Source organism: Clarias gariepinus, chromosome 11, assembly GCF_024256425.1.
Source record: "Clarias gariepinus isolate MV-2021 ecotype Netherlands chromosome 11, CGAR_prim_01v2, whole genome shotgun sequence".
Taxonomy (NCBI): Eukaryota; Metazoa; Chordata; class Actinopteri; order Siluriformes; family Clariidae; genus Clarias; species Clarias gariepinus.
This window is the reverse complement of record NC_071110.1, coordinates 29,939,826-29,954,366: the sequence shown is the minus strand read 5'-3', so window position 1 is coordinate 29,954,366 and position 14,541 is coordinate 29,939,826. Positions and strand designations below refer to the sequence as shown.

The window sequence follows — 14,541 nt, the reverse complement described above, 5'->3', positions numbered from 1 at the left end:
AATGTATTTTTGAAAATTATATTTTATGAGATTGCATATTATAATTGTACCATGATAAACCATTATAAATTTTAACCTTTATTTGGAGCATTTATGCCAATCATCATCCATGTACCCACTGTCCCACCACATCCATGTCCCTAGCAGGGTTTGAAATTCGAATCAAAGATTGGACCGGACACAACAGCTTCCCGTACACAGCGTGTGTACCTCATTTCACGCATCTCTCTGATTTTGATTAATCTCAGTCGTCTGGTATTTCTCGTGGCAGCCATTGTTATGTACGTGAACAAACAGCATGTTCCCTAAACTGTAAAATCCCCAGTGTTGATTTAAGACTTTTAGAGTTTATTTGAGTCCAGCTGGACTCACATAAACACTCCTGAGGGTGCACACATTGTTGTGTAGTGCCCCTGTAGTAAGCACACAGCGCTCGGGACTTTGAGTCCTGCTCAGCCCATTGGTTTTGGTTTTTGCAGAATTGTATTAGATGCATTCGTTTAATGTTATCACATTGTCATGTACTTAATGTCGTTCCGACATCATTTTATTATAGTAATTCTAACTTTTAAAAACAAGCTTATACCAACATCGTGGCCTTGTTAATGGCCTTAACATTGGCAAATTAACACCAACAACAATGTTTTAGCAATGGAAATTCCCTCCCACTAACATGGCTTTAGGGTTGCCAGTTATGTGAAACAGAAAGTCCCGGCTTGACTTGAGCATGTCTTGTATCTTATTTTTGCTGTTCTATATATTTTAAGTTTTATATAAATTAGTAAACTTAAATGACATTATTATTTACAATAATATGCATATTTACACGGCCAAAAGTAGAACTCCATGTTGATTATAATTATAAAAATGGTGTGTTTTTTTAAATAATTCATAATGTCCACTGATATACCCATTTCCATTTGTGCTTTTTAACACCCTGGTGACTGAAAGAAACGATGCACACATTCTTCACTAAAGCTTATATTACTTCCTTTCGAAAAACTTGTTTCTTTTCTTCCTCAAAACTGCCAAAACGAAGATATCTCATGTTGCCGTCAAACTCTTCAGATAATCCAGGCCCACCAGGTTCTACCTGATTCATGAACAACTCGTAAAATGTTTTTGAGCAACTTGTGACACTGTGATTTCATTTCTAAATCTGATGAGAGACCCGACAAGGCCATGCCAACTTCACCCGAAAATGTGTAGGCTTAGATCTGAGGGAGCAGCGAGACTCTACTGAAAGCCATTCGTTCCAAAACTCGGCAGACATTTTTATCTTTTGCTCTGACGGATCACAAATTTTCAGGGCTGCTTAGCTGTAAGGAAGTGACAAGAAATCCCTAATATTTAAGGTTTGCAGAGGTGATGTACTAGTCTTTGTCAGCAACTAGAAGAATATATTTAATTGAATAACGTTTATGTAGGTGTCAATATGAATATTTTAGCAGTCAATTAATGAGCCTATTATTATTATTATTATTATTATTATTATTATTACCTGGACAAAAATTAGGGCCTCTATGAAGTAGCTTAATTAACTTTGCCGGAAATCCAGACGCATTTACTTACCTTAGTCCACTATGATGAATAGAGAAAGCATTTCTCAGATAAACGTCCATGAGTGGGATTATATGAGTTTCTCCGGGCATGTAGTTATGTCTAGGAACTGTTTCATTGCTCCAATGTTGTAGTTTACAACCCAGCTCTTTACTATGCAGCTGACCCAGTAAATCTGCCTTTTTTTTGTAAACAGCTCTGCATTTACCATTATTGCCTCGAAGCAGTTCCTGACACTGTGAGTCATAGATGACATAGTTCATACCGTTCCCACCCAGACCATCTGATTCCGGATTTGTAGATTCACTAAAAATAACATTACTTGCTCTACTTCTTCGACTAGCTATAAAGAGTGTCATCCATTTAATTCAAATTAATTTAATCTATACATCCATTGTCTATACCACTTACTGTATGCTGTGTAGGGGTGCAGGGGATCTATAACCTAGGACCTAGAACCTATTTTTATAATTTTGTGTAAAGTAAAAAAATAAATGTCAATTAGCGGTGCATATTTAAATATTTTATTATAAATTGTTAATAACAAAAAAATGGCATCGGTATTTAGTGGAATGCTCAAAAAAAAGGGAAGCGAGGTGGATAGCTAGCTCAGGACACCCTAAAAAGTGGCATCCCACCAACTTCCGATAAGAAATTTTACCATGGTATAATTGACCTGTACCTATTTGCTGATATACTACATAGTGTATGCCACAGTATGGTAGATTGGTTTTTTTTTATTAAAAAAACGTACCAGGATACTAGCAAAAATATGTTATAGATGTTTATGTATCATAGCGGCATGTATCAAAGTTTAGCAGGAATCTAATAAAGTGCTGCCTGTACTATATCATCACAGTAATATCTAAGGATTTCCTGGGAGGCCAGTTCTTCAGACGTGAAGCAGGTAGTCCGATCATGGCTCCGGCATAATGAGAAAACGTTCCATCCTGATCTCCTGGTATCTGAGCACTAGTGACTGTATTAGGGATGGAAATATAAAGAAATATAGAAGTATAAAAATATATACTGTACAGTAGAAGTCTTTCCTCTCATAACTGTTATTCTGCACAATCAAAAGGCCTGGTTTGACTTGGACTTGATGGGATGGTTTATGGTGTGTGAATGTAAAGTTGTCCCCAAAAAAGTGTAGAAACAGAAGAGGTTTCTTTTAGGGCTGTTATTTCTGTTGCACTAGTTAGCAAAGCTTCCCTGTGGATGTACGTACATGCTGGAAGGAGTAGCGCTCATCTTTATTTCGTTAGTCAGCTAGTTGATATTTATGTATTTATCAAAAAGATTATGTTTTCTGCTAGAATATCTTTGCGAAAAGGATAACATCATTTTAAAATGTAAATTTCTGACAGCTAAGAATTTTATTATTATTACTAGCAGAAGTTGGTAGAAATAGTTAAAAGGTTATATAATGAAGGTGAATAAGCTGATGTAATCAGTGATGTAATTATTTCAGTTTGAAGCCCATGTACACGTCTGCCTGTCTTTAAAAAGTAGATCGGATGACAATGAAGTTTCGTCTTAAAATGACTTGGTAAAATTCACTTATCCTGTACCACTTCAGCGCTGTTATTTCAGCAGCGATAAATATGAACTAATCCTAGTAAAAATATTCAGTTTAGCTTTTCTAATTAATATCTATTGATGCAGATGTTTGTTTACATTGAGCAAGTAGTTCATTAGTAGATTATTTTAAAGTAGATTAGTAAATCCGGCACATAACTGTTCATAACATCGCTTTCACTCAACCGCTTTAATTCACCTATGGTGCAGGTTAAACTTTAGGGCAGAGATCTAAGAACTGAAAAAGTTTCAATAAATTCTGTCAGACATACAGAAATGCGGACATTTTTCTGAGACTGATTTGTTTCTCTCTAATGTATGAAATGTAAAGATACCTTTAAAAGAGCAGGTTTTGACCAATGTACAGACGAAACTTTTCTTTTATTTATATGTTTTATTATTATTATTTTGCTAGCTAGTAAGCTATCAAAGAAACCCTAGCGAGTAGGCCAGGTCTGTACGGGTGAAGTGGATTAATCAAACACTGGTACACGTGCACTTGGTTTCAGTATTTTAATGTAAATGATCTGGTCATCCTGATGGTCAGCGTCATGCACGCACACACACACACACACGCACACTCATACACACGCACACAAAACATCTGTACATTACACATCTTAAATGTGTTAATTAAAGTGCGAACACTAACTAATGAAATCAACGTTCTGGCGTTGCGAACAGACAGTCGTCAGCTTCAGGGAGTCAATAATAATTAAAATCTTTCCTCAATCCCAGACGGACATCTTTATTTACACTCCACCGACCCCAAAAGATTTCTGACCTCTCACCTGTGCAAGTGATGCTGGTGCTGCTCTCCTAATGGAAGACTTCTCAAAATAAATTAAATAAATAAATAAAGTATTTTATTAAAAAATTAAAAACCGCCCCTATTGGCTAAGGACTGCTGATCGACTCTTATATCTGACCAACACGATGATGGGCCATAACCTCAGCAGTAAATCAGATTCAAGCTTTGTGTATGTGTGTGTGTGTGTGTGTGTGAGTGTGTGTGTGTGTGTGTGTGTGTGTGTGTGTGTGTAAAGGTGTGGATGGTTGTTTCTAAAGGGCAGTCTGTGCTTTTGGCAGGAAGACACACTCCAGATAGAGTGATTACAATCATAAGAGATCAGACAGTGAGATCAGACACTAAAGAAAAAGAACTCAGGCAGTGAGACATTAGACAGACGCTATGAGGTCTTTGTGTCTAATCCCTGACGTGTCTGTTCTCTCAGGGTGTGTGAAAGATTAGACAGACAGAATGCATGAAAATAACTTGATTTTCTGTCAATCTAATCTCTCCTGGTCTATAATCCATCACTTGTGAGCAGAATGATTAGATTGATAGACACTGAGATCCGATCATGATGAGGTTTGATGCAATGAATTTAGACGGTTTGTAAAAATGAAAAATGTAAGTTTATAGATAAATATATAAATCAGACATGCTGGGATCAGAATTGGAAGGAACAAGATATGGAGAAATCAGGGTGAAAGAGATTAGACCTGGAGATCAGACAGATGAATAGATTAGATATGTACAGATTAGAAGCAATGATATCCTGACATCTATCCTAGATCAGATCAGTTGGACGTAGTGAAACGAAGATACACAGGTATGATACACAGGATTAAATAAGATGGGACAGAAAAATCTGGTTTAGCAATATTACACAGAGTGACACAAGCGTAATCAGATTTAAAGGGGTGACACACAGAAATCATGTAAAAAGCTGTACAACACTGCAAAAGCTGCATGCAGAGCAATATTCAATCGTGAAATCAAAAAGTTGAATATCGGAAACATATGCAGAGATCAGAGAAATAAAAAAAAGAAAGATTGGACATAAAAAGATTAGACAATGAGATGAAAAAAATAATAACAGTCAGAGATTAGGAACTGAAATCAAGCGTGAAAAAAGTTATAAATGGAGAGAGATCAGACAGTGAGAAATTAGATACAACCATGAAGAGACCACACTGTAAAAGGAGAGATAAAGAGAGCAGAAGAGATCAGACAGAAAGGTTAGATATTAGTTTAGAGGAAGATCGAATAGAATACAATTCTAGATAGAAGTTTCGAGATATTAGAATGAGATCGGACACCGAGGCAGAAAACAATAAGACTGTGATAAACCCGATAACAAGGCAGAGAGATAAAGACAAAGACTAGACAGGGTGAGATGTGCAATAGAGAGGATGAGACAAAACAAAACACTGAGAGGTATAGATCAGATACAGACACAAGACGTGATGGAGACATTATGCGGATTAGACCTCTTGTCCAAGGCAGCCTAACTCAAAGATTTTCAGAGTGATTATAAGGCTTAAAAGTGCAGAAGAGCATTTACAAACAGAAAAAAAAGAGGAAAGGAAAATAATAGTAATTAATTAAACACACCAGAGCGCTTACAACATGCATCCCATAACACCCACAACAACCGCCTTTGGTAATCAAGGCCAACAAGCCAACACATGCTGACTATCTTTGTTAACACGCATGCTAATCATCTGCTAATGGTTTTAAAAAGCGGCTTTATGTACATCTTATAATACTGTAAATTCACCAGTTTCTCAAAAATACAGAGCAAAGCCTGCAGTTCCACTACAGTCCTCTAGGTTTGCTATTCCAAACCATCAAACTACTGCACAATACGCGTGTTACCTTCGAACCTCTTGCGTTCTCCTTCACACTAGGAAGCGACAATTTTTAATAACGACGACAGCAATTTCAAAGCAACAATCGCTCGATTCGTCAGCGTTTTTATGCCGGTCAGGAACGACGCTGTTAAGTAGCTCACATTATTCCACGAAATACTTAGGCGTATTTCCAGCAGGAATTTATTTTAGTTTCAAAAGGTTGTGGCGACGTTAATTTCTCAACTTTTTACAGAACTTTGGTACAAGGTTAGTATTCGGTTGTTTTGAAAGAGACTTTGAAGAAATGATGCCAGAACAACGTTGACGATGAGATAACGTTGAACAAACACCGCCTAACACAATGTTGCAAAATATTTCTAACTTTGAAAAACAGACGGCGACGGTGTACGTCTTCAAAACGTTGATACAACTATATCACAACGCTCATCCAACATTAGGGATCCTGTCGCTGAAGTGATTTCCTGAACTGATTTGTCGCTTGCTAGCGTGAACGTATATTAGCTTCAAACAGACGTCCTGTTAAACAGAACCAAAAAAACAAAAACAAAAGCATGCTACGTAAAAAGAAAGAAACGTTCTGAAAAGGTTAATATAAGCGCGTGAAAAAGGAAATATCTCCGAACCCCCGTCCACTGAGATCACAACGCAGCCCATGAGGCGAATACAGGGCGTGACCGTTCACTAAAGCCTGATTCCAAGACTGACGCTTGATAGCGATGATCAGAGCAGCACACACACACACACACACATCCACACACACACACTCACACACTGACAGATAGATAGAAGCGCATGAAAGTGCTTTTGCATTCATAAATTGACATGTGAGGATTGGTACATGGCTTTAAAGCTTAAACTTTCACACACACACACACATAAACACACACTGTATTTTCATTTCGTGTCCAAGATATAACACACACACACGCACGCACACACACACACAAACCATACGTACACGCATACACTCGGCAGGCTTTGCATAAAATGTCCTGATTTCAAACACAGGATTTTTTTTCCTTTTTTTTCTTTGTTTCCTTTCTGAGACATTCACAGGATTGCAGATTTCGATCTGCTTTTTCTTGTTGGGTGATTTTTTTTTTTTCTCCTGTTGAGGTGCGAACTCTGTGAAGTGCTATATATGTGTGTGTGTGTGTGTGTGTGTTTGTGTGTGTGAGTGTGTTGTGTGAGTTTGTGAAGGTGTGAGTGAGCAGCTATGAGCCGTCCTGCTCGGTCGAGTCCGGGTTCGGCGGATTCCCTCCGGTCATGCTCGGCGTCCCTGAGTCCTTCCGGCTGCGCTGCTTCTCCTCCAGCTCGTGCAGTGACGGCTCCTTGTACATACACACTGCGAGGAACGAGAGCGAGATAGAGAGAGAGAGAGTTCGGATGAGACATAGGACAGAATATATATTGTGTGTGTGTGTGTGTGTGTGTGTGTGCGCTCACCCTCAATGGGTCTGGGGACGAAGTGTGAGCAAGGTTTGGTTTTCTTGACACGGTTGCCTTTCATGATGATGCCGTCCTTGCTGAGCCCGAGGAACCAGGCGCGGCCGCTCTCGTGTTGGCGATACAGAGTGGACGAGTAGATCACATAGTAATTCTCAAACACACTCTCCTTAAACTTACACTCTGGCGTAAAAACATTCTGAGAATATGTGTGTGTTTGGGGGGGCAAAGAGAGAGAGGGAGAGAGAAGGGGAAGAGTTAAAGTTAAAAAAAATGAGTGCGCTATTGCAGGTATGAATCACACACACACACAGTGTTGATTCACCGCCCTTCTTTTTCATTATTGTCTCTCACACACACACACACACCACACACAGTCCTCTATATAACTTCATTATCACTCAGAAATTCAGAGATAATTAACACTCTGACACTTCTGAATCACACCAGCTGATGTCTCTCTCTCTCACACACACACACACACACACACACATACACACACACGATAGACATGCAAACTAACAATATGATGAACTTACTGATGTGTGGAGGAATCCCTCGGCGTTCATCCCCACGTAAAGTCCTGCCTTCACACCCTGAATGGCCACAACACGCAGACCCACTGGAATCAAATTAAAAAGAGCTGACAGATAGAGAGGGAAAAAGAGAGAGAGAGAGAAAGAGAGAGAGAGAGGATTAATGCAGTGAAGCTACATTTCATTTTCTGTAGAAAGACATATATGTGAAAACGGATACGTTTTTTTTTTTCTAGTAGGAAAAAACAAACTGAAGACAAAATAAAGAGAGAGGCAGAAAGAGAGCGAGCGAGGGATGAGCGGAGGAGTGTAGAGGGAGGATGAAGGGTACAAGAGATTTTTATGCCGAACAATTGAAAGAGAGAGAGAGAGAGTGAGTGTACAGGAGTAGAGAGAACAAGGACACTGTTTATAGACATGACTGCACGCTGTAACACAGCCGAGCTGCAACACAGTTACTGACGACGTAACACTGGAGCTCTGTGTAACCCGATACCTGGCCAGCTCTATGACACTAACTCGAACATTTTAGCTTTTTTAACACAGTAGCTCTGTAACGCTAACCATAACATGGTAGTTCTGTAACATGTAGCTCTGTAACACTGTAACTCTCGCCCAGTAGTTCAGTAACACTACGTCTTTAACGGTTACCTCTGTAACACTGTAAATCTGTAACACTGCAACTCTTTCACACAGTCGCCTGGTAAAAATAACTCTTTAACGGTAAAAATAACTCTGTAACATGAAGCTCTGTAACACTAACTCTAACATGCCAGTTCTGTAACATTAGCTCTGTCATATTGTAACTCTGTAACTCTGTAACACTATCTCTGTAACTGTGTAGCTCTATGGCGCTGTAGCTCTGTAACACTAACTCTGTAACTGTGTAGCTCTATGACCCTGGAGCTCTGTAACACTATCTCTGTAACTGTGTAGCTCTATGACGCTGTAGCTCTGTAACACTATCTCTGTAACTGTGTAGCTCTATGGCGCTGTAGCTCTGTAACACTATCTCTGTAACTGTGTAGCTCTATGACCCTGGAGCTCTGTAACACTATCTCTGTAACTGTGTAGCTTTATGACGCTGTAGCTCAGTAACACTATCTCTGTAACTGTGTAGCTCTATGGCGCTGTAGCTCTGTAACACTATCTCTGTAACTGTGTAGCTCTATGACCCTGGAGCTCTGTAACACTATCTCTGTAACTGTGTAGCTCTATGACGCTGTAGCTCTGTAACACTATCTCTGTAACTGTGTAGCTCTATGATGCTGTAGCTCTGTAACACTATCTCTGTAACTGTGTAGCTCTATGACGCTGGAGCTCTGTAACACTATGTCTGTAACTGTGTAGCTCTATGGCGCTGTAGCTCTGTAACACTATCTCTGTAACTGTGTAGCTCTATGACGCTGGAGGCCTGTAACACTATCTCTGTAACTGTGTAGCTCTATGACGCTGGAGCTCTGTAACACTATCTCTGTAACTGTGTAGCTCTATGACGCTGTAGCTCTGTAACACTATCTCTGTAACTGTGTAGCTCTATGATGCTGTAGCTCTGTAACACTATCTCTGTAACTGTGTAGCTCTATGACGCTGGAGCTCTGTAACACTATGTCTGTAACTGTGTAGCTCTATGACGCTGTAGCTCTGTAACACTATCTCTGTAACTGTGTATCTCTATGATGCTGGAGCTCTGTAACACTATCTCTGTAACTGTGTAGCTCTATGACGATGAAGCTATGTAACACTATCTCTGTAACTGTGTAGCTCTATGACGCTGTAGCTCTGTAACACTATCTCTGTAACTGTGTAGCTCTATGACGCTGAAGCTCTGTAACTACCTCTGTAACTGTGTAGCTCTATGACGCTGTAGCTCTGTAACACTATCTCTGTAACTGTGTAGCTCTATGACGCTGTAGCTCTGTAACACTATCTCTGTAACTGTTTAACTCTATGACGCTGTAGCTCTGTAACACTATCTCTGTAACTGTTTAGATCTATGACGCTGGAGCTCTGTAACACTATCTCTGTAACTGTGTAGCTCTATGACGCTGTAGCTCAGTAACACTAACTCTGTAACTGTGTAGCTCTATGACGATGGAGCTCTGTAACACTATATCTGTAACTGTGTAGCTCTATGACGCTGTAGCTCTGTAACACTATCTCTGTAACTGTTTAACTCTATGACGCTGTAGCTCAGTAACACTAACTCTGTAACTGTGTAGCTCTATGATGCTGGAGCTCTGTAACACTATCTCTGTAACTGTGTAGCTCTATGACGCTGTAGCTCTGTAACACTAACTCTGTAACTGTGTAGCTCTATGATGCTGGAGCTCTGTAACACTATCTCTGTAACTGTGTAGCTCCATGACGCTGTAGCTCTGTAACACTATCTCTGTAACTGTTTAGATCTATGACGCTGGAGCTCTGTAACACTATCTCTGTAACTGTGTAGCTCTATGACGCTGAAGCTCTGTAACTACCTCTGTAACTGTGTAGCTCTATGACGCTGGAGCTCTGTAACACTATCTCTGTAACTGTGTAGCTCTATGACGCTGGAGCTCTGTAACACTATCTCTGTAACTGTGTAGCTCTATGATGCTGGAGCTCTGTAACACTATCTCTGTAACTGTGTAGCTCCATGACGCTGTAGCTCTGTAACACTAACTCTGTAACTGTGTAGCTCCATGACGCTGTAGCTCTGTAACACTATCTCTGTAACTGTGTAGCTCTATGACGCTGAAGCTCTGTAACTACCTCTGTAACTGTGTAGCTCTATGACGCTGTAGCTCTGTAACACTATCTCTGTAACTGTGTAGCTCTATGACGCTGGAGCTCTGTAACACTATCTCTGTAACTGTGTAGCTCTATGATGCTGGAGCTCTGTAACACTATCTCTGTAACTGTGTAGCTCCATGACGCTGTAGCTCTGTAACACTAACTCTGTAACTGTGTAGCTCCATGACGCTGTAGCTCTGTAACACTATCTCTGTAACTGTGTAGCTCTATGACGCTGGAGCTCTGTAACACTATCTCTGTAACTGTGTAGCTCTATGACGCTGTAGCTCTGTAACACTATATCTGTAACTGTGTAGCTCTATGACGCTGTAGCTCTGTAACACTATCTCTGTAACTGTTTAACTCTATGACGCTGTAGCTCAGTAACACTAACTCTGTAACTGTGTAGCTCTATGACGATGGAGCTCTGTAACACTAACTCTGTAACTGTGTAGCTCTATGACGCTGTAGCTCTGTAACACTATCTCTGTAACTGTTTAACTCTATGACGATGGAGCTCTGTAACACTATCTCTGTAACTGTGTAGCTCTATGATGCTGGAGCTCTGTAACACTATCTCTGTAACTGTGTAGCTCTATGACGCTGTAGCTCTGTAACACTAACTCTGTAACTGTGTAGCTCTATGATGCTGGAGCTCTGTAACACTATCTCTGTAACTGTGTAGCTCCATGACGCTGTAGCTCTGTAACACTATCTCTGTAACTGTTTAGATCTACTGACGCTGTAGCTCAGTAACACTATCTCTGTAACTGTGTAGCTCTATGACGCTGTAGCTCTGTAACACTAACTCTGTAACTGTTTAACTCTATGACGCTGTAGCTCAGTAACACTAACTCTGTAACTGTGTAGCTCTATGACGCTGTAGCTCTGTAACACTAACTCTGTAACTGTGTAGCTCTATGGCGCTGTAGCTCTGTAACACTAACTCTGTAACTGTGTAGCTCTATGACGCTGGAGCTCTGTAACACTAACTCTGTAACTGTGTAGCTCTATGACGCTGTAGCTCTGTAACACTATCTCTGTAACTGTGTAGCTCTATGACGCTGTAGCTCTGTAACACTAACTCTGTAACTGTGTAGCTCTATGACGATGGAGCTCTGTAACACTAACTCTGTAACTGTGTTGCTCTATGACGCTGTAGCTCTGTAACACTAACTCTTTAACTGTGTAGCTCCACGATGCTGTAGCTCTGTAACACTAACTCTGAGACACAATAGCTTTTCTACCACTAACTATCACACTCTAGGCCTGTAACTTTCCCACAGCAGCTCTGTAACACTATGTAAAATAATGGTGCGTAATTCATAAGATTTGTGTGTAATTCTGTGTTTTGTTCGCGTTGGAATCCAAAATCTACTGTATGGCCACAACAGTTTACAGATACGAGATTTCGTGTGTTTGCTACAGTGAAGTATATACGACTCTGACCATTTACAAACACCAAGCTCATTTTTACACGGATGACCTGCGAAATTACGCCCACAAATGTAGTGTGTTACACCACTGCGGGGCAAATTCCTCTTCCCTCGGATAGTAATGCCTGTGCATGTGGCCTTGATGACGTATTTTTGACAGTGATGCAACACACTACACTCGTGGGCGTAATTTCGCATGTCGTTTGTGGAACAGAGGAGTTGTAAAAACGAGTGTCTGTAAACGGTCAGAGTTGTCCTGAAACAAACACACAACATCTTGTGCAGTATATGTGAACTGTCGTAGTCGTAGATTTTAGAATCCAACTCCAGACTGTAACACCGTAGCTCAGTCACACTAGTGCTGTCAGAATGTTGTTCTGTAAAAAATCCTGTGCAAACTGTAGCTCTGTAACACACAGATCTGTCACTCCGTAGGTCTGTAATGCTAGCTCTGAAACAATGTAGCATTAATATACTAAAGATTGGTCACACTGTAGCTCTGTAACACTACTTCTGTCATAATGTAGCTCTGTAAGTAGTAGTGTATCTTTGTCAAAATATCGTTATGTAAAAAGATTCCAGTCACACTGTAGCTCCGTCATACTGTACAATACTGTAACAACAGCTATATCAGATTGTAGTTCTAGATTTGGTGCAAAAGCATAATTAGAATCATCTGATCGTAGCGTGTCCAAGTATTAGGTAAACACAACCTCAGACAACCAAAAACATGTAAGTTTATTCTTCATAGTGGTATAATTTTTTAAGCCAAAAAAAAAAATTTGGGCAATACTAAGTACTGATTTATTAGCTTATATATCCACCTTTAGCAGCAATCAATTGAAGTTATTGTGTCCTGTATGACTTTATCAGTCTCTCACATCATCTTCTTTACAACACTGCTTCAGTTCATTGAGGGTTTTTTTTGCGTATTCACTTATGCACAGCTCTCTTAAGGTCGCGCTAAAGAATTTCAATTGGGTATGAGTTGTTTCTGCTAAAACGCTGTTTGGTTTTGCCAACATTACTTTGGGCATTTAGGCCAACTTTGGTCCAAACTGCCAAAACTTCTGTTTTTAAAGACATCTGCCCACTTGCTGATGATCAATTAAGGGCTGACGATTACCCTTTTAAATCCTTTTGCATGTTTTATTTTCTTTTTGGCTTCATTTTTGTTAACTTTCAATTCAATTTTATTTCTATAGCGCCATTTTAACAATGGTCATTATGTAAGAATGAGGGTCTAAATTATAATGGGATTGTCCCTGATGAGCAAGCCAAGGGTGAAGGCGACAGTGGCAAGGAAAAACTCCCTGAGATGGCAATAACATAATAAATAATGGCAAGGTAAAAAAAAATTTCATTTTGTTCGTCTGAGGTTGTATCTGCCCATTACTGAGACTCGCTATAATCAGATGATTTTATTATGTTTTTACACAGTTCTTTTATTTTTATTTTTATTAAAATACAGGGGACTAACTTTTACACACAACCGTATCGCTGTCATATTGTAGCTCTGAAAAACTGTAGCTCTGTGACCTCTTAGTGCTTTAACAACAGGTCTCCCTGTACATCCTTTATCTCTATAACAATAGCTCTGCCACACTGTAGCTCTTTTACACTGTAGTAATTTAATTCTTTAGATCTCTTATAAAAAGTCTCACAGTGTATTTTGTTAATAATGCAAAATACAATGTAATTTGTTTCCTAGAACACTGAGGATTTCAAAACTATGAAATAACAGTCAGTTGGTATTTTTTTAAGACATGATGGTCAGCGGTTCTGGAACGGTTCTTGCAAGAACAGTATTGTGTCAAAGGCGTTTGTAAAACCCATCAAGCTCCATGATGAACCTGTCCCTCATGAAGACCTTCACAGGAAAGCGAGACCAAGAGGAGACGTTCATTTAGAGTCACCAGCCTCAGAAATCACCAATTAACAACCAGCACCTCAGATTAGAGCCGTTATGAGGGATTATTAAGAGATTATTGCATAATTTGGACGCCTGCAGCATCGTTTTACAATGTAGAAAGAAATAAAATTCAGGAAACACCATGGAGTTGAAAGGTATGTCCAAACTTTTGACTGTCTTATTTGTGTCATAGATTTTTAAGACGGTAGTTCCTTTGGTTATTAACTCCACATCTCCTTAACATTTCCTTTTATTTTCTGTAACCGACTGGTAAGTGAAGAGCCTCGCGGTTCCGGTGTCCTCAACATTGATTTTTCTCACTTTAGACGAAACAAGTTTAGCCAACTGCTGTCAGAAATAAACAACTCAGTGTTATATGAGAATGCCCAAAGGCTGAAATGTGGCACTCTCTGAGTCTCTCCTTCGCGGGCAGAAAGAGTACGGGATTCTTGGCTGCGCTACACACACTTGTGCTCTGATTATCTGTAGGAAATTGCTATACACTACCGTTTTGCTGTAGCACAAGTGCGGCAAGGCTAAAACCTGCAGGCGATGCTAATGCGAATTGCACCGATTGAGCTAGCGTGCGTGGGCGCACCCGAATCCCCACGACGGACAACGGCGAGGTGCTTCTCTG

At 39.9% G+C, this 14,541-nt stretch overlaps 1 protein-coding gene across 5 annotated transcripts in view; it reads right to left on the bottom strand.

Moving 5' to 3' along the window:
- Positions 1–4,836: 4,836 nt before the first annotated feature.
- The window catches only part of fgf12b (fibroblast growth factor 12b), a 33,736-nt gene continuing 24,031 nt past the window's right edge, over positions 4,837–14,541 (bottom strand). For 4 of the 5 annotated variants that reach the window (XM_053508006.1, XM_053508005.1, XM_053508002.1 and 1 more), the window contains exons 3-5: positions 7,785–7,888; positions 7,246–7,444; positions 4,837–7,144 (exon numbers count right to left, since the gene is read on the bottom strand). In XM_053508006.1, coding sequence (XP_053363981.1) covers positions 7,014–7,144; positions 7,246–7,444; positions 7,785–7,888 — 434 coding nt within the window. In that variant the 3' untranslated portion in view covers positions 4,837–7,013. Of the gene's footprint in view, positions 7,145–7,239; positions 7,445–7,784; positions 7,889–14,541 lie in introns of all 5 variants that reach the window. The other variant, XM_053508004.1, reaches the window with a different exon arrangement.